Below are 21,223 nucleotides of genomic sequence, written 5' to 3'. Positions count from 1 at the left end.
GGTAAATATTTTAGCCCCTAGTAAGATATCTACCATGGCTTTGGCCAAATGCTTGAGAGGCAGAAATTAGATGCTTTTTTAGAAATATTTTTAGCTTCAAAGAAAATTGAGAATTATAAAATATATTTTTAAGTCAATTTTACTGAGGTATAATTTACACGTAATGAAATGGGCCTATTTTAAGCTCATAACTAATGAGTTTGACATACAACAATCACCAAAATCAAGATATAGAACATTTCTATCACCAGAAGACAGTGTTGGTATCTTCTAGGAGAAATGTCCACCTAAGATCTAGGCAACCAATGAACTGCTTTTTGTCACAATGGATTAGTTTCACCTGCTCTAAAATGTCGCAAAAACAGAAACTTATAGTTTATATACTACGCGTCTGGCTTTTTGTTCAGCATAGTGTTTTGGGGATTCATTCACTTTGTGGCTTGGATCAGAAGTTTTTCTACTGAGTTGTATTCCATGGCATGGTTATAATACAATTTGTTTCACCACTACGTCATGGTGCATATGACCAGTTCAGGGTTATTATAAAGAAAAATGCCACAAACATTCATGTATAAGTCTCTGAGTAGCCATGGATCTTCATTCTTAGGTAAATACCAAAAGTGGAATTGCTGGGTAACACTGCATGTTTAACTTCATGAGAAAGTGGCAAACCATGACAACATGATGGTACCACTGTATATTCCCAGCAGCAACGTATGAGAGCTCCAGTGGCCCCACTATGCATTTGCTACTATCAACCTTTTTACATTTTAGCTATGGTTTTAAGCCACATTTCCCTGATAACTAATGGTTTTAAGCATCTTTTCAAGTGTTTATTGGCCATTCTTCTCTCTTCTTCAGTGAAGAATCTAGTCAAATATTGTGCTCATATTTTAATTATATCTTTATTGAGTTGTAAGTGTTCATTTATACCATTCTGGATACAACTCCTCCATCAACATATGTATTGCAAATGTTTTCATCCAGTATATGGTCCTGCTTTTTCACTTTTAAGACAGTGACTTCCAGGTACCAGAAGTTTTAAATTTTGATGAAGTTTAATTTCTCAATTTTTTTTTCTTTTATAATTTGTGTTCTTTGTGTTCTAAGATATCTTTGCCTATCTCTAAAGGAACAGTAAATTTTCTTTTAGAAGTTTTACAGCTTTATACATGTAGGTCTATGGTCCATTTCTAGTTCACTTTCCTCTACGGTGTGAGGTATTGAGGATCATTTTTTCCCATCCGGACATCCAACTGTTCTACCACTGTTTTTGGAAAGAGTGGCCTTTGCCTGTTAACACCTTTGTTGAAATTAATTTTGAAAAAACCAAATTGACCATATATGGGTGCGTTTATTTCTTGACTCTTTATTCCAGGGATCAGCAAACTTTTTCTGTAAAGGGCCCGATGGTAAATATTTTGGGATTTGCAAGCCATGAAATCTGTCATACCTACTCAAATCTACTGCTGTAGCATGACAGCAGCTACAGACAAAACATAAACAAATGATCATGGCTGTGTCCCAATAAAACTTTATTGACAGACACTAAAAATTTCAATTTTTATCTAAATTTTATGTGTCATTCTTTTCATTTTTTTTCCTCAACCATTTTAAAGTGTTAAAAAATATTCTTAGTTTGCAGGCCATACAAAAACAGGCAGGCCAGACTTGGTCCATTTGGCCATAGTTAGCCAACCTCTGCCCCGTTCTGCTCCACTGATCTATGCAGTTGGCCCTCGGTATCTGTGGCTTACACATTCCCAGATTCAATCAACCACAGGTAGATAATATTCGGGAAAAAGAAAAAATCCAGAAAATTCCAAAAAGCAAAACTTGAGTTTGCCACGTGCCCTGGCAACTATTTAGATAGCATTTACACTGTATTAGGTATTGTAAGTAATCCAGAGATGACTTAAAGAATACTGGAGAATGTGCATAGATTACATGCAAACACGACACCATTTTATATAAGGGACTTGAGCATCACTGGATTATGGTATCCGTGGGGACTAGGGGTGGGGTTCTGGAACTAATCGTCCACAGATACCAAGGGACAACTGTATATTACTCCCTATGCCAGCATTCCACTGTCTTGATTACTGCAGCTTTTTAGCAAATGTTGAAGTCATGTAGTGTGACCTCTCCAAATTTATCCTTTTCAAAATTGTTTTGGCTACTGCAAATCCTTTACATCTCCACACAAATGTTAATATTATTTTATCAATTTTACAAAAAAAAAACCTCCTAAGATTTTGGCTGGGATTGCATGTACCTTCATGTTAACTTTAGGAAAACTGACATCTTGATATCAAGTGTTCTTTGAGCAATATTTTTTCCCTTTCAGTATAAAAGTCATGCACATATTTTGTCACATTTAACCCTGAGTATATGTTTTTATGCTTTTTTAAGTTTCCAGTTGTTCAACACTATTAAATAAAAATACTGTTTTTTGTACATTGACCTTGTAACCTGTGACCTTGCTCAACTCATTTATTTCAACAGCTTTTCATTTGTGATTTCTTATCATTTTCTACATACAGCATCATGTCATTTGCAAATACAGTTTTATTTCTTTTCCAATATTTTCCCCCATTAATTTCTTCTTCATATTACACTTGCTAGAACTCCAGTACAGTGTTGAATAGAAATGATAATGGTGTATATCACTGATTTGTTCTTCATCTTACAAGTATTTAGTCTTTCACTATAAAACATAATGTCAGCTAGACGTTGTTCAGGGAAATCCTTTTATCAGATTAAGTAAATTCTCTTACACTCCTAGTTTGACGAGTCTGGATCATGAATGAGTGATGATTTTCATCAAATGCTTTTTCTGTGTCTAATAAGATGCTCATACTTTTTTTTCTTTATTCTATTATGGTTAATGCTTTCCTAAGATAAACTTCATTTAATCATGGTGTATTATATTATTTAAATTTTCCTTAATTTAATTTGCTAATATTTTGTTGAGGATTTTATATCTATGATAATGAAAGGATAGTGATCTCAAGTTTTCTCTTTTAAGTTTTTTGTCTGGTCTTAGTATCAAGATAATGCTAGCCTCATAAAATGAGTTGGGAAGTGTTCCATTCTTCTGTTTTCTGAGATACTGATATTATTTCTTCCTCAAATGTTGGTAGCATTTATAAGTGAAATAATTCAAGATTTCAATTTTCTTTGTGGAAAGTTTCTAAATACAAATTCAACCTCTTTAATAGAGTTCTTGAGTTTTTCTATTTGCCTTTAAGTTAGTTTTGGTTATTTGTGCCTTCTTATAAATTTGCCCAATTCATTTAAGTCAGCAAACTTTTCCTTAAAGGGCCAGACAGTAAACATTTTAAGCTTGCTGGCCGTAGTTTGTCACAACTATTCACCTCTGCCATTATAGTTCAAAAGCAGCCAAAGATGACACATAAACAAACGGACATGGCTATGTTCCAATAAAACTGCAGGCAATGAGCCTGCAGGTCACAGTTTGCCAACCAATAATCTAAATTATCAAATTTATAAAGTCATTCATAAAGCTCCCTTATAATTCTTTTAATGTTAACAGATTTCCCTGTTTTATTCTTGATATTGGTAATAATAGATCTTTGCCTTCTCTCTTTTTCAGTCTAGCTAGAAATTTACCAATTTCATAAATCTTTTCCCAGAAGCAGCTTTTGATTTCATCAATTTTTTTCAAATGTTTGTCCATTTTCAGTGTCATTGGTTTCCACTCCTATCTTTATTATTTCCTTCTCTGTATTGTGGATTCAACGTGCTCTTCTCTTTCTAGCTTCTTAGGGTAGAAGCCTAAAGCATTAATTTTGGATTTTTTTTCCTCACATAAGCATTTAAAGATATACATTCCCCGTCCAAGCACTTTAGCTGCACCCACATATTTCAATGTTTCATTTTCATCTTCATTTAGTCCAAAATATTTTTCTAATATTTTTGTGATTTCTCCTCTGACACATGTATTATTTAGAAATGTTTTTAAATTTCCAAATATTTGTGGAATTTACCAGATACTTTTATGGTATTTATCTCTAACTTAATCCCTTTGTGGACAGATGACACAGTTTGTATTATTTCAATTCTCTTAAACTTATTGAAAATTGTCTCATAGCACAGCATATCATCTGTCTTGCGGAATACTCCATGTGTACTTGAAAAGAATGTATATTCTGTCATTACAGGATGGAGAGTTTCATAACACTGGTCGACAGCATTATTGAATTCTATAGATGTCTTAGCTCAAGCTGCCGTAACAAAACACCATAGACTGGGAAGCTTAAACAACAGACATTTATTTTCTCACAGTTGTGGAGGCTGGATGCTAAGGTCAAGATGCTAGAATGGTCAGTTCCTGATGAAAGAGCTCCCTTCCTGGCTTGTAGACAGCCAATTTCTTATGTCCTCCCCTGCGGGGAGAGGGGAGGTGAGGAGTAGAGAGCCAGCTGTCTGGTGTCTGTTCTTATAAGGGCACCAATTCCACATTGAGGGCTCTACCTTCATGATCCATCTAAGCCTAACTACCTCCCAAAGACCCTATCTCCAAGCACCATCACATTGGGGGGTAGAGCTTCAACATACGAATTTGGGGCATACACAATTCAACCCAGAGCAGCACCCCTACTGTTTTTCTGTCAACTTATTTTAAGGCCTGTTAGTAGATACATGTATATTTAGAATTGTTGGTCTTCTTGATGATTTTATCCTTTTATAATTGGTAATTTTATCCTTGATAATATTTCTTGTTCTTAACTCTACTTTGTCTGATATAAATATAGCCACTCCAGCTTTATTATGATTAGTGTTTGCATAAACTATCATTTTCCATCCTTTTACCAATCTGTGTCTTCATATTTAAAGTGCATTTCTTTACGTATCATATAGTTGTAGTTTCTGCTCTTTTATTCAGTCTGACATTCTCTACCTTTTAACCATAGTGTTTAGACCATTTATATTTAACATAATTATCAATATGAGTTTAAATCTATCACACTGTTCTTTGTTTTCTATTTATCCCATGTGTTCATCACTCCCTTTTTCTGCCTCTTTTCTACCTTTAGATTACAATTTTTTTATGATTCCACTTTATTTCCACTATTATTTCTTAGCTATTTTCTTTTCTTCACTCTGCATCAGTATGCTTCGTTAACTTACCACAACTTCTCTTCACACTGTATTTTATCAGTTCATGTATAATGTAAGAACCTTACCTAGATTTTCTACCTGTTTACAGCGGGAGGGTAAATCTACTCCCAGTTATTCCACCATGGCCAGAAACATAAGCCACTAAAATGATTTTTTAAATAATTTGATTTTTATCTAATACTTGGGGGAAACAAATATTGGGGGACCTGCTTCATATTTCACTTCAAAGAAAAAAAGCTCTATTTCTATTTCATATAATGAAGAGTGTCACATCTGGTCTAATCAAGCAATGAGTTTTGTTTTAAAGGATTACAATGACCGCTAATTCCTATTCTTAATGTTAAACATAGCCTGCCTAAGACAAGAGCTTATGACCCAGAATAATCCTCCTTTTACCTTAAAATTATCTCCCTGGCTCTCTGATTCCTGGCTTCATTGAATTCCAGTTCATTCTCCCTCATCTTTGCTTTGGTAACCTATTGAAATTCTCTTCTCTGGATTATGAGAGCTTTGAAAGACAATGTATTTAAATGTTTCTTTATTATGGGTTTAGACTTATTTTTCCCCAAATGAAAAACGCTGCTAATTTAATTAACGCAATCTTACATAAAAACAAGAGGAAAACAGTAGAAGTTTTGTCTTGTAGTCTTTCAGTTCTCCATCTATAATGTGATATCCTCATGAAGAAATATCATTTTTAAAAGAAGTATCATCTTGAAAAGTTCTGACATACATTTTTGCATAAAGCACATGATAAAAGAGAAAGAATATAGTCCCCAAACCAAGGGGTATAATATACAGAAGGGAAAATTACATATAGAATGAATTCCTGCTTTTCACCACTTCTAATTTCACTCATCCAAGAGGCTTTAGAGTTGTGTACTTGGCCGACTTTTTCCTATTAGATCAAACCATATAAAACTGGCATTTTTATAGGTCAAAGAAAGGTCTAAAACTGGCGATTTCATAGTGTTTAACCTCTCGCTAATCAATTAGGCACAGACCTTGGAGGACTAACCAAAGTTAATGCACCCAGTCTGTATGTTGCTTTATCAGTACACAAGCACCATCTGGCGGCAGAAAGCAAAATTGTAGTTTTAGTTTTATACCTGTTGATACCACTACTGCTACAAATATATTCAAAGTTTCTCAACTGTGCTACTTTCCAACATGATTTTTTTAAAGGGTGTTACAGACTGGTGAGGAACATTCACACTGATAGCTTGAGCAAAATAAATAGCAAATGAACATCGCAATAATTTGCAGCTAGTCATTAGTCTATATAATGCAAACTTTGAAATATAATAAGCTATTTCATAAACTAAAATCTTGGTTATTTCTAGTTTTACTGATAATTAACATAATGAAATAAAATCAGTTCAGATACTTCAAAAAAACATGCTTCTCTGTATCAAAATTTCTACTAATAGCCATAGTTGTCCATAAAGTTCTTTCTAACTCTCAAAGGTTTATTTCCCAGGAGAAAGGTGGAGACCATGAAGCCTGGAGTAAGTACCTGGATCTGCCTATAGGAACAAGTAGCTTTTTGGCAAAGTAGTTCAAACTCTTTCCTTGTTTAACTTGCTATGACTCCTCCCAGACATGCCACGAGAAAACCTTACTAACCTAGCTACTACAAGTGGTTGGGCCAGAAATTGAATACATGAACCAAAGGCAACCAAATATTGTCTTAACACAAAACACAGTAACCAAACCTGAGGACAGGGGTGCTTGGCATGGGTGCACGCCATGAAACTGTTTCAAATGAATGATGACAAAGCAATATAACCAAATCCTTTTGGGAAGGAAGTATAAATGCCAGATAATGAAGAACAGATATATCACTCAAAGTTAGGCTGTATCCTAAACACCGTATTCTGCAAGATATATTACACATCCCTATTCTGGAAACTCTAGACGCAAAAGCCCTCTTCCTATATGTACTTCCAACAAACCCTCAAAGTCAAAGATAATTTTCAAATACCCTTTGTTTTGGCTTTAAAGAGTGATAAAATGAACTCCTTCTAAATATCTTCCAGTCAATTTAAACTCAACACAGTCAAAATTGAATTCCTCATCTTTCCAAAGACCTATCCAGCTGTTCTCATTGTGAACAATATGACTAGCGATCCAGATATGTTATCCTTCACACCCTCTTATCAATCCCCAAGGGCTATCAAATCTACCTTCTAAACGTCCCCTCTTCTCCATCTTCACTCTTCCATATTCCTTGTAATGCATCTTTCTCTCTGGAATTTTAAGCCTATCCAAACTGTTTTCCACATACTGCCAAAGGAATATTCCTAAAACAGATATTCAATTATTTTATCTGTCAGCTAAAAAATCCTTCCAAGGCTCCCAATCACCTTCAGGATAAAACTTAAACCCCATGGCATGCCGCTTGAGGACATCCGGGTCAGAGACCTGCCTGAACCTCAGCCTTTTCATTCCACTCAAATCAAATTGCTTGCAAGTCCACAAATGAACTAAAACCTCTCAGGACTCCCTGCCATCGTTCCCAAAACCTAGATTGCTTTTTCCTACCTTCCTCAGCTGCGGAACACCTCACTGACCTTGAGATTCAGTTCAAATGTCAACCCCTTCTAGGGGGCTTCTTTAATTCCCCGGTCCAAGTGAGGGGCTTGTTCTCCACGTTTCCACAGCCCACGAGGGACACAACTTACCGTTCCAATGGTTTCTTTTCATTGCCTTCCTCTTCTAGGAGACTCAGAGTCTAACCCGACTGTCTTTCATCAAAGTATCTATTCCAACACAACATGTGGCAAAGAGTAGGCATTTGATAAGTCCTTTCATTTGGTGGTATTATCTCTAGCTGGAAAATGAAGCTAAGGGAGGTCCAGGGCCTTGCCCAAGACCACACAGCCAAAAGCATCAGAAGTAGGATTTGAACCCAATGTTCTGACCATAATGGAAATGACTTTCCCTCAGAATCTTTGCCTTTAGGGAACCACTCTATAAAATAATTGTGCTCTGAATAGCATTTTGGATAGGACTAAATCCTGTTTCCCCAGGCTGGGCACAAACTCAAAGCTGGCCAATTAAAGTATCCCCTCACCCCAAATCTGGCCTGAATGACAAATTCTGGAATGAACAGGCTACTCAGAGTCTTTCTTGGGACTTTTCTAAGAACTATTTAAAAACAAACAAACAAAAAATGTGTTCCTCCTTGAGTGCCCTAAGTCTAAGGACTATATAGCATATGAGATATAGCAAACAGAAGTGAGCATGTTCGAAAATAAAGTCAAGCAGAGGAAAAATTAGACAAGAGCTAGAAAGAGAGAAATGGAAAATGAGGAAAAACAACACTGAAGCCCTATATCCAACCATGCCTGAAGGTCTCCCCAAGACATCGCCTATAATATAGCTTGAGTCATGGCCCTCTGAAAACCTGCGTCAGTATACTGGGGGGCTTTCTGGCCATTAGCCAAGCAATAATGCTTCTTTAATCCATGAATACAAAAAAAAAAATACATAAAACTGTAGGAGGCCTAATTTCAGCCATTCAATTCCTTCAGATAGTGGATGTTTTTATAACAAAGGTAAGAGAACAAAAGCATAAAATGTTCTCCAACTTTTACATCTTATACTCCATCAAATAAATTTTTGTATGTATTCAACTTTATAATATATCTGTTAGTAAACAATGCCCTAAATGAGAAAGAAAAAGATGTTTGGACATGTTCAGTTTAAAATAACTTGGGTGCAATAAAAGGAGACATAGGTTTTTTTTTTTTTTAAGTTACAGGTGTTTTTTTTTAATGTTGCATAATCATTTATTTTATTTTTAATTTTGGGGGGAGGAGTAATTACGTTTATTTATTTAATTACTTTCAATGGAGGCACTGGGGAACTGAACCCAGGACCTCGTGCATGTTAAGCATGCACTCTACCACTTGAGCTATATCCTCCCTCCAACAGGTATTTTAGAATCCAGGCTGTACCCACAAAGTTTGCTCACGGGTAAACCTCTTTTTCCTCCAGTTATCACAAAACGGGGCAGCGGTGGAAAAGACCTTTTTTATGAGTTCCTCCTCAGGCCTTTGAATGAGTTCAAGTGAAGAAGCCTCATGAGGAAAGAAGAGATTTTAAAAATAGCATCGGTAATATCTAATTATTAATTAATATTATTTTAAGTAGAAAATGAAAGGACCTTTTCAAAAATCCCTCTAAAAGATATCTGTTTCTTGAACTTCTTAACCTTTCATTCCTTGCGTTATTAAGAAGCTACTGATTCATTTGGAGTCTGACAAGGAGAAAAGCGTCTCCTCTGATCTTTGGCTCCAAATCCCCTGTAACACATTCAGGTGCTGTCATCTGCAAATTAAGGTCATATGTGAAATCGTAAGTTTAACAGCCTAATGAGTAATGGTTAGGTTTGTCCTTCTGTGAGCAGAGAGCTTTTAAGTTGAAACATGGCTTGGCAGCTTACCAGTACTTTCCTGTTTTCTTTTTACCCTTTTTGTGATCTGCAGAAAATTCTGAAGACGCTCCAAAAATCTGAAGGGAAAGTCCACTTTATCCATGCGGTGGGAACAGCCTAAGGCAAAAACCCTTTAGAGAAGTCACAAAAAAATTCTTGAAGCTCTCATGACAACCACAGAATCAGATCTTGAAACTAGACATTGCCAACAAAGGAATAATGTCAACATTCTTAACGGAAATCTAAAACAGGGGGAAAAAATCAAACCAAACCACATGACTCCTGTCACATCCTCAATACCAACTCCTCCCCCACCCACGGCCCAGCCTGTTCCAGCCACCCTGGCCTCCAGGTGGAGGCACACAGCACGGGGTGCACGCCTACTTCAGGGCTCTGCACTCTGCTGCTTCTGTCTGAATGTTCTCCCCTTCGCTCACGACACTCACACTGCCTCTTCCCTCTGCTCCTTTAGGTCTTTATCAAATCTGTCACCTTCCTGACTGACTGAGCTCCATGAGGACAGAGATTATTGTCTGATTTTTCATTGCTTTAGCACTAGATTTCTTTCATTTAAAAGTAATAGGTTCATTAGTCAAAAAGGCTCTAGTCCTTCAAATAAAGAACTACAGATACTGAAATACAATAAATGTTTACATATAACATCCTCATGGCTCTACTCATTATAGCACATTAAAAGTAAAACACCTTGCAAGTATAAAGTAGACAAGGTGTTCCTATTTCAGGGGACCAAATCTATCTATCGTGCTTAAGTAGGCAAAGAGTTTTATTCACATGAAGTAATCTCAGACTGATGAGAAATGCAATGGGTGTGTTACAGAGAAAAAGACAAAGAAAAGCAACTGTGAGATAAATGGTGTGTCCCTCCTGCCTCCCATGCGGTGTGGATACCAAGTTAAGAGTCGGGAAGTCTGCTGCCAACAGATGCTCCACAGTGAGAAGCAAGGACGCTAGCGAAGAGAATGGGAATGGAACAACATCCCGCGGAGCAGAGGAGAGCTAAGGGTTTAGGCCAAGACAGCAAGGGGAAGATGGTGAATACTCTCTGGAAGCATTACCTGAGGGGGAAAGATGGACCACAAGTCACCAACTGCAGGTTTCAGCTGGGGCAAGCAAGAGAGGTGTCAGCTACCTGGTGGACAAGAGACATCACCACAAAGACCAGAGGAGCCAGAGGGGGCACCCCCTCCCTCCCCACCAGGACAATACAGTAAATCCCCCCCAGACACATGGGGAAGGAAAGGGGGGAGAGGCAGAAGCTTTTCTTAAAGAACCTGAACAATAATATTTAAATGAACCATTTACAATTTGAACACGACTAAACCTTAGGTGATAATTTTTCCACTACCAAGCAAGACATCAAAAAGCATCAGATTATCTATCGATTAAACAAGTATCTTCTCCTCATATCTGAACTGTAATAATCTGTCAGTAAATATACAAAATGTTTTTAAAAGCATCAGCATCCCAACACTAGAAGAAATGATAACTGTGTGACTGGACAGAGGTATCAGCTAACACTATAATGGCAATCATATTGTAATGTAAATGTATCAAACCATTATATTGTATACGTTAAACTTACACAATGTTATATGTCAATTATGCCTCAAAAAAAAACTAAGTATCAGCAAATATCTGATCACACATGAGAATTTCTTAAGCATAAAAGCAGTGAGAGCAATGCACACAAAAAATAGATTAGACCATAATTAACATTTAAAACTGCAGTACATTAAAGACAAACACAAAACTAAAAGCTAATTTTTTAAAATCAGGAAAATCAAACAAATAGAATAGACTTAGTGGTAATACCCTCAACACATAAACATTTGAAGACTGATCGAGCAATGCAATAAAAATTAGCAAATTAAGAGAGACGAAAAGGACAAGTAACTAATAAATATCTGAAAAGCTGTTCAACCTCACAAAGTAATCAATAAAACTGAAAGTTTAAAACATATCACTTTTAACCACTTAACTAACTTAAGACAATGTGTTTTAAAGTCAGCATTGTCACAATAATACAAAATATACTATACGAAATCAGTATAAACTTCAATGCAATTGGGTAATACATTATTGTTTTTAACCCAGTAGTCCCCTTATAGTAATCTACCTTAAGGAAATAATCAGTAATGTGAACAAAAACTTGTATATAAAGAGTGTTTACTGCAATATTATTTATAATTGCCAAAAAGGGAAGAAAAACAATCTAGATAATCAAAAACAGGTGTATTTTGTTTATATACTTATCAAGTATTCCTTGTTTACACCTGTTTAAATACTTGCAAAGTATACCCCAGCTATATGAAGTATTATATAGCCACCAAAATTATTTTTCAGAGGTTAAATTTTATGAAAAATGATTGCTATATTAAGAGAAAAGGGCAAAATATTACATATTGGGAATAAACAAATTATGATACATTCACACAAAGAAGTATTATTCAGCAATTAAAAACTGCAAACCCCAGGCTCAAACAACATGGATAAATCTCAAAATCAAAAAAAAAAAAAAAAAAACTAACTACTATATATAAAATAGATAAACAGCGAGGTCCTGCTGTATAGCACAGGAAACCATATTCAATACCTTGTAATAGCCTATAATGAAAAAGAATATGAACAGGAATATATATGTATAAATGAATCACTATGCTATATATCAGAAATTAACATAACATTGTAAATCTATACTTCAATTAAAAATAAATAAATAAAAAACAAAATAAGAAAACAATTATAATACGTGAAAAAAGTCAGACACAAAAGAGTAAATACTGGTTGACTCTGTAGAAGTTCAAGGACAAGCAAAACTAATCTATGGTGACAGAACAGTGGTTTCTTCCGAGAAGAGGTGTGTGAAGTGCAAGTAAGTGTGAGGAAGCTCTCACATTGATGGAAATGTTCTGGATCTCAATGGGGTGGTGATCACATGAGGATATAAATAAGTAGAAAGTCATCAAACAATTAATATACACACAGATAAATAAAATAATAAAATAAAGGCAGGAGATGTACATTTAAGATTTGTGCATTTTACCATTCATATAGTATACCTCCACAAAGTAATACAGAAATTGCATATAAAGGGTAATTTCAATTTGGTTAAATATATTTATATGCAAAGACTAAAAAGAATGTCAAGTACATTAAAATATTAAAGGTGCTACATCAATTAAAAATAAATAATTAAAAATAAAAATATTAAAAAAAATAAAGGTGTTTAGTTGAGATTGCAGGTTATTTATATTTTTAATTTTCTGCATCTTCCACATTCTCTACAATGAGTTATATGATTCATAAACAATCAAGAAAAAAGACCATAAATTTTTTTTAAATTCTACCATGCTTGCAAAAGAAAATTCTGCTACACTTATAACTAACACAAAATTATTCAATGTGCAGAAAGACTTAGTAAATCCTTCCAAGAATTTCCCTATAAATTATAAGCACTCATGTTTGCAATGTCTTCAGACAAATTAAGAAAAGCACTAATTAAGCTAAGCACCTGCTTAGTGAATAAGCAAGCAAGACAACTGCAAAGCCCGCACCACCCTGTGGAACGACTTTACAACGTGGTCCTGCCTGCAATAAACACAGGGCTCTCAGGACGCAACAAAAACCAGTTCCTGAAAACCAGTTATTCTTTTTTAATTTAAACATTTCTTACATGGCTGATACCTCTAAACTCCATGCAAAAATGCCTCAAGTGAATTTTCTTTACAACGAAAATACCCTTTGAGTTTCAGAAACTTGTATATATGCATAAAATAATAAATAAGAACAAAACCAAAGAAGATATACAAACCTCTGATTGTACATGCCCCGAAAGTTGTAATTAGCTCTATAATTTGGGAAAGGCTTTGGATCTAAGGGCCTGTAGATGGCAGGCTCTCCCCTTTTCATAGCCAGCCCATTCAGTTCCACAGTTGGAGTTATACTACCTGTTTAAAAGAAATATTAAAGGCACACAAGTGAAATATTTCCATAATAAACCATGCAATCTATATTTTACATATAATTACCGTGGAAGAAGGTGGAAGTGGGTGGCCCCTTCTGTACGATTTTCTAAGGGGGTGCATAAACAAATTAAACAGGAAAATCATTCCTAATGAAATCTCTTTGGGGTTTTTGCAAAATTTTTTGTATATTAATGACCAAAAATTCAACTTTTATAGTCACACCATTTCAAAACAAGGAAAACAGAAGGATCATAGATTGCTTAGTTTGAATATTATAAAGCAGGTGTTGAACTTCAAAGTTACTTACCGCAGAAAGTTTGTAATTATTTAATCAGTAAGAACATCACAGTCTGTGAATATTTTTATTTATAGTTTGGTAATCAAGTGACTAAAATTAGCAACGAATACAGGGTCATCAGTAATTCTTAGACTTAACTAATGAAAATAAATTTTGAGATTTTTCTATAACCAACCACACGACAAAGTAGTAAAGATAAGCAAAGCTTTTTGTAGATAATCTTTAAAGATAAACACTGAAGCATTTGTGGATGAAGTGATATACCTGAAATTTGTTTTAAAGTAATTCAGAGACCACAGGGATGAGAAACAAGACTGGCCACCATGTGTGGATAACAGAAGCAACTGATGGTAAGTTCAGGGATGCTCAATACCTTAGTCTTTCTTCTGCAAAAGTTCGAAAAATCCCATAATACATAACACACACAACATAAACTTATTACGTCAAGTTATTTTAAGTACCAAAAAAGGTTATTTAGTAAAACATATATATGTTCTATATAACAAATCACAAAAATGAATCTTAAGCTTTTACAGAAAGTAAAACTTATGTCAAGTGTAAATTCTGTACTATTTCATTTGAATTATGCCTTTTGCACCATACATCATGAACAAAAACGGGTCCACTTATTGCAGCAGAGAAACTGGGGCACAAAGTACAGGCTGGAGCAGGGGAGCCTGACGCAAACACACAACGGGCAGCATGGTGACAAGTAATCCATCACGAGTCACAAGCTGCTCATTTTGTGTCTCATTTCAAAAGAAATCATGTGAAACCACTGAAGATTACTATTAAGAACAAGAACTAAACCAAGGTGAAGAGAAAGCAAAAAATAAAGGGCGTGGGAGGAAAGGATTAGGCAGAAAAGGGAGAGATAAGGATAAGAAAAACAGCAAAGAAAAGTTAACAAATATAGTAAGTCCAATTAGTCCAAACCCCCATTTTAATACATACACTCAGGGCAGAGGAAGAGTAAGTCAAGCATTTTCTTTCTTTGTTTCTAACAGTATTTGACAGAGGGATAAGTAAAATGCACAAACCTTAAGCACACAGCTCCATGAATTACTACACGCATAAACACTCATATAACCACCTTTCAGATCAAGATACAAGCACTTCCATTACCCAGGAATACCCAGTCAATACCCTCCTCCCCAAGTTACCCACTATGACTTGTCAGTACAGATTAGTTCTGCCAGTTCTTCAAGTCTGATTATGTATTCGTTTGTCTAGCTTCTTCCACTCAACATAATGATTTCATTGGATATATCAGTACTTCAGAGTTTATCACCAAATAGTATTCTACTCAGTTTATCTGATCTGCTGTTAATGGGACATTTGGATTGTTTCCAGTTTGAGGCTATTAAGTATAAAGCCACCGTGAACATTTTTTAAATGTCTCTTAGTGGACATACACACTCTTTTCAGTTGGGCATATACCCAGCAGTGGAACTGGCAGGTCACAGAGGAGGTTTATGTTTAACTTTATTAGTAACTACCTAACAGTTTTCCAAAGATTTTTTTTAACACCAAAGAGCCACTGATGCCTTTAAAAGTTTGAACTGTTCTTATTTTATAAAGATTTCAGTTTAATAATTAACATGTTCACCAGTTGTACGATTTATGTCATCATGAATGCTACTCTGCAGCAATCATACAGGCACAAATATCGTAACAATCAAATGGGAAAAGAAGAAAAGAAAAAAAAAAGCTTGAAGGACCTCATCCTTTAAGTATGGCAATAAACAGGAAACTAACATGTCTGAAAATCACCAGTGAGGTCTGTCACCCACACCAAAATTGCATTTTAAACTAGGTAAAAGTACTGAATTCATATCATTTAAAGAAAGAAATAATCTCATATAAATTCATTTGAAAGTAAGACTATATTTTCTTCACAGAAATGCTAGAAACTAGTGTTTGTGAAGAAGAGTTAGAAAAGAAGCAGAGGGAAGGGGGCTGGGAAAGGGATAAATCGGGAGTTCAAGATTTGCAGATACTAATATATATAAAACAGATAAACAACGAGTTCATACTGCATAGCACAGGGAACTAATTTCAATATCTTGTAATAACTTATGGTGAAAAAATATGAAAACGAATATATGTATGATCATGTATGACTGAAGCATTATGTTGTACAACAGAAAGTGACACAACGTTTAAACTGACTCTACTTCAATAAAAATACATACACAAAAAAGAGAGAGAGAAGCAGAAAAGCACAAACCACGCTGATAAGGTTTTAATTTCTTTAGAGCAAAGCACTACACCTGTTTCCTATAGAACAAGACTGACATCTCCATGTGTGCACACCTCTCTTGACTTACACAGTGAGGCTCTCACAGAAGACATTTAAAGAATAACTTCAAACTATGAGCTGCCTCCAGGAAACGCTGAGTACCACCGCTTCCAGTGAGTGAGAGTTGGACCCAGGCTGCATAAAGATAATCATTACATAGGAATCCTCATGTATTTTACGGCTATAAAGTTGACACTGTGAACACATAATCAGAATACATTAAAGGAAATTTCTACATTTACCAATGATAAAAATAAAAAGACTAATAAATTAGATATATAAACATACTTAACAACTGTGGATTCCCATCATATGACAGGCAAAAAAAAAAAAAAATCCACAACTACTTTTCAAGGAGCAACATATTACTAACACTTAAAGAAACAACTTTGCAGGAAGTTAGAAAAGCCCCTGGAACACAGCAGTCACTCAAGAAATGTTTGCTGAAAGGATGAATTGATTAACTAACCAATCAGGGCCCTGGGAGGAATGACAGGAGCCAGGGTAAGGAAAACACACGATGACCTAGGAACATCTTATTGTGCCAGGAAGTCAGAAATGCCCAACAAATGATGAGGAAGCATCTGAAGTTCACAGGACTCAACCTGAAGGGGCCATTCCACTGGCCAAAGCTGAGACAATTTGATCATCAGAATAAATAACGATAGTAATAGATCATAAGCCTGTAGGTAAAATAGGAATCCAAGAGTCTACAGTGATATAAGTAAATAAACACAAAATGAAGGGAATGAGAAAGCTCTCAGGCACAATGCTGATGAATAAATCGAAAATGAATATGGAATTAAAAATCACCCTTTTGGCAACCTTCAGAGTAGTCATTGATTCAGACAAGAATCATCAATGGATGTCAAATCTGGTGAGTGAAAATTTGATAAGAACAGAATGCTTATGTAGTCTCAAAGTATCTCCTCAGAAAACACTTGTTAATTGTACTACGTAATAATAAAATATACATCTTAATTAACTTTACAATAGAGAGGCCTGGCAGACACAGTCTTAACCAAATGACAAAAATCATCACTAACGGGACAAACCAATATCCTGTGTCTCCTGTTATGACACTGAGCCCAGGTCACTTCTGTGATATGTGCTAAAAGTGCATAAATCATGAGGAAACACCAGGTAAACTCAACTGAGGGGCATTCTACAAATGATGTCAAGGTCATAAAGAACGAGAAGGCCTGAGGAACTGTTCCAGACTGAAGTGGAATGAAGAGAAACAGTAAATCCGTGATCCTGATTAGATGCTGGACCTACAAAGGGTGTTCCTGGGACCATCAGTGAAATGTGAATGGAGTCTGTGGATTACACGGGGATACGGGACCAGCAGTAACTCCCTGACAGACAGTGTCTGTGTACTTAGGAAGTTACACAGGAAGTAACTTAGGAAGTACGCAGGAAGTAACTTAGGAAGTAACTTAGGAAGTAACTTAGGAAGTACGCAGGAAGTACGCAGGAAGTAACTTAGGAAGTACGCACCGATGTGCTCAGGGGCAACGGGATGTCACGGCCACAGCTTATGCTCAAGTGGTTCAGAAACGCTAACCATTTCTGGGTAATGGGCACCTGGGAGTTCTACGTATTCTTTCTATAAAATTTATATAAATCTGAAATCATTTCCCCCAGAAAAGTTAAAGAAAGTAAGAGGTGGGAGAAAGGAAAGTAGTTCTACGACATACTCCTAATTAACCGGAGAACTATCCGTGCTGTACTATATCTAACTCCTCTCTGGGATGTAATTACTATTTAAGGCCCATCTACTTACTGTGAAGTCAGGATTGGATCTCCCCTCCTCTGCAGTGCAGAGAGGAACGTACTGTCTTTTCAATACATAGTGCTAAGTTAACTGAATATCTACAGATAAAAAGGAAGGAAAAAAACCTGGAACTCTACCTCGCATCGTACATATACCTCAATTCCTGACTATAGATCTAAATTTAAAAGATAAAATAATAAAGCTTCTAAAAATAACATGAGGTTATCTTCACAATTCAGTGGGAGATAAAGATGTCTAAAATATTAGCACACAAAAAAGTACTAACCATTCCAACAATTTCACTTCTAAGTATTTATCTCAAAAAAAACAAAAACACTACTGTGAAAGGATATATGCACCTTCATGCACACAGAAGCAAGCTCAGTGTCCACTGATGGACGAATGGATATAGAAGTTGGTTTTTACGGAAGTATAGTTGATTTACAATGTTAGTTTCAGGTCTACAGCAAAGTCATTCAGTTATACATTTACATACGTGTGTGTGTGTATATATATATATATATACACACACACACATATTATTTTCAGATTCTTTTCCATTATAGCTTATTACAAAAGATTGAATATCCTTGTTGTTTTATCTATTTTATATATAGAAGTGTGTATCTGTTAATCCCAAACTCCTAATTTATCCGTCCCTCCTTTCATCTTTGGTAACATAGTTGTTTTCTTTGTCTGTGAGTCTATTTCTGGTTTGTAAATAAAATCTGTATTTTTTTTTAAGAGTCTGCATGTAAGTGATATCATATGATACTTGTCTTTCTCTATCTGACGTACTTCACTTAGTATGATAATCTTTAGGTCCATCCATGTTGTTGCAAATGACATTATTTCATTCTTTTTATGGGTGAGTAATATTCCATTGTGTATGTGTGTTTGTGTATATATATTTGGTATATACATACCACATCTTCTTTATCCACTCATCTGAACAATGCAGTTTTTTTTTAACAGCAAAAATATTTCAACAATAGTGAAGGGAGACACAAATTAAAACCACAATGAAATACTACCATTTTGAAAGCTGAAGATACCCTTTGTTGATAAAGATGTGGAAAGCTCTCATACACTGCTAGTAGGAGGGACCCTTGATAACTGTTTGACATTATGTATTAATACTGAACACATGTATAATCTATGACCCGACAATTCCAATCCTAGATACATCCCCAACAGAAACGTATACATACAACAATGTTCATAGCAGTATTACTTCTGGTAGCCCAAAACTGGAAACAACCCAAACGTCTGCCAACAGTATAATGAATACATAAATTTTGGTGTACCAATGCAAGAGGATATAACGTAACACAGAAATACTATACTGTTGAACACAACATGGGTGAATCTCACAGATATAACACTGAGAAAAGACGAGCTATCACAAAAGAGTAAGCTGCATGATTCCAACAAACAGGCACAAAGAATCTAAGATGACAGAAAGCAGAGCAGTGGTTTCCTTTGGAGTTGTTAACCACCAGAAGGGGCCTAAGGGAGGCTTCTGAGGCACCGGGAAAGCCTGTGATATTGGTAAAGCATTTACAGTGCAAAATTCCACCAAGGCCCTACAACCATCAGTTGTGCACTTGCCAGTACACAATGTTACATTTTTTAAACTTTACTCCCAAAAATCTACACCTTCTTCCAGCTCACTGCAACGTTCAATAATGGACACTCTTATCTCCACTGGTCTTTCAGACTCTCTCCTGTTTCCTTCCTCTGACTCCTTTGCTGGTTGACCTCCTACTAATAATCCTCTGAAGTGGACCTGACCCAGAGCTCACCACACAACTGCTCCTGGTTCACAGTACCTGCTCTGGAAGGCTAGTCCACCGGCATGGCTTCCACCAGTGGATAGGAACCCTGGTCCCTCCGTCCATTCCAAGTGCCCCTCCAGTATCCGGAAGAGTAGAGGGCTATGTTACCCAAGGCATGTGAGTTTCTTTTCTTTCTTCACCCATAAACTATGGCAGTGGTTTCCTGACATTGCTTTTAATATTTTCCACCTTCCGTTCACATGTCAAACTGAACTTGCTAAATTGCTCTTTTAAACACAGCATCCACCTGCTGTAAAAATTAATCCCCCAAATTGTAGATAAAACTTATCAACCAAGTCTGGAGTTCAAATCCATCACAATCTGCTCCCCAACTACATCTCTAGTCTTATCTCTTACTAGCCACTTACCTGATCTAATTTAAAACCACCTACAAAAAATTTTTTTTGCCAAACCTGCTGTCCAGATTCCTATTCCAATGCCCCTTCTCATAGTATTCCCTCAGCCTGGAAAATTCTTTCCTCTCCTCTATACTTGCCTATTCTCTATTCAAGACCTGTATCTTACATCATCTACTGCCATCTGTGTTCATCATCATTACTTAATCATACGGACAGCCATTATTATTCACTTGGTACTTAATCTTTACCACTGAGTTATGCATTTTATGTAAATGACTGCAAAATCCTCACCAAAAAGGACACTGGTTTATACCTCCGAAGATATATTAAAGCAAATGCTTAATAAGTAGAGGTAGTGGTGAGGTGCTAATGATCAACCAATAATCTGAAGAGGTTTTTAAAAGTTAAAAATGTAGATAGCCTCTCACCAGTTTCAACCTGAATAGGTTTTTTTTCTTTATTATAATAATATTTTGGCTTATTTACACTTACTTAATAAATACTGGAATCAGCTGAACAGATGCAAAAACTAGGAAAGTCATGGAGTTCTGGAAAGAGCAGTCCTTGAAAGAGGAGACTGACAACTTAGGAGCACCTGCCCACATGGGAAAGAAAGAAGTGTCTGACCTTATTACGGGCATAAGCATGTGGACCATCATTAAACAGACTACAGAGTCACTGCTGGCAGGCAAAATGTCTTTTTTCACTCCGTCACAAAAATATCTAAAGCATCATTGGTCAGAAAGGAACCGCGTGCCTTTGTAAGTTAACAGACAAGTAAATGGACAGAGGGCTGGTACTAAACTTACAGAACTTTATTAACTTCATGCTATCAACTCATGCACTGTGTCCGATGCAGGTCTGCTCTTCCCAATAGATAACTGGATACATAATGCTGTTGATACCATACTAGTCTTAACTATTTTTAATTATTAAATTATATATTACCTATTTTTGATTGGATTACTACATTCTGTTGATTCTTATCTTGTAGTTGGCTTTATTCCTTTGAATTGCTCTTAGAAACAATGAACTGTACATATAGTTAAATTTTAAAATGGTTTCATCTCTCAATGA

General features: G+C 35.8%; 1 protein-coding gene across 12 annotated transcripts in view; it reads right to left on the bottom strand.

Annotated features, from left to right (window-relative positions):
• Positions 1-21,223, bottom strand: part of STAU2 (staufen double-stranded RNA binding protein 2) — a 247,946-nt gene that overhangs the window by 188,851 nt on the left and 37,872 nt on the right. For 11 of the 12 annotated variants that reach the window (XM_032470025.1, XM_032470022.1, XM_032470021.1 and 8 more), the window contains one exon: positions 13,419-13,554. In XM_032470025.1, coding sequence (XP_032325916.1) covers positions 13,419-13,554 — 136 coding nt within the window. Of the gene's footprint in view, positions 1-13,418; positions 13,555-14,134; positions 14,257-21,223 lie in introns of all 12 variants that reach the window. The other variant, XM_032470026.1, reaches the window with a different exon arrangement.

Source organism: Camelus ferus, chromosome 29 (assembly GCF_009834535.1).
Source record: "Camelus ferus isolate YT-003-E chromosome 29, BCGSAC_Cfer_1.0, whole genome shotgun sequence".
NCBI classification, from domain to species: Eukaryota; Metazoa; Chordata; class Mammalia; order Artiodactyla; family Camelidae; genus Camelus; species Camelus ferus.
The sequence above is the reverse complement of the archived record's forward strand: the minus strand, read 5'-3'. Positions and strand labels throughout refer to the sequence as shown.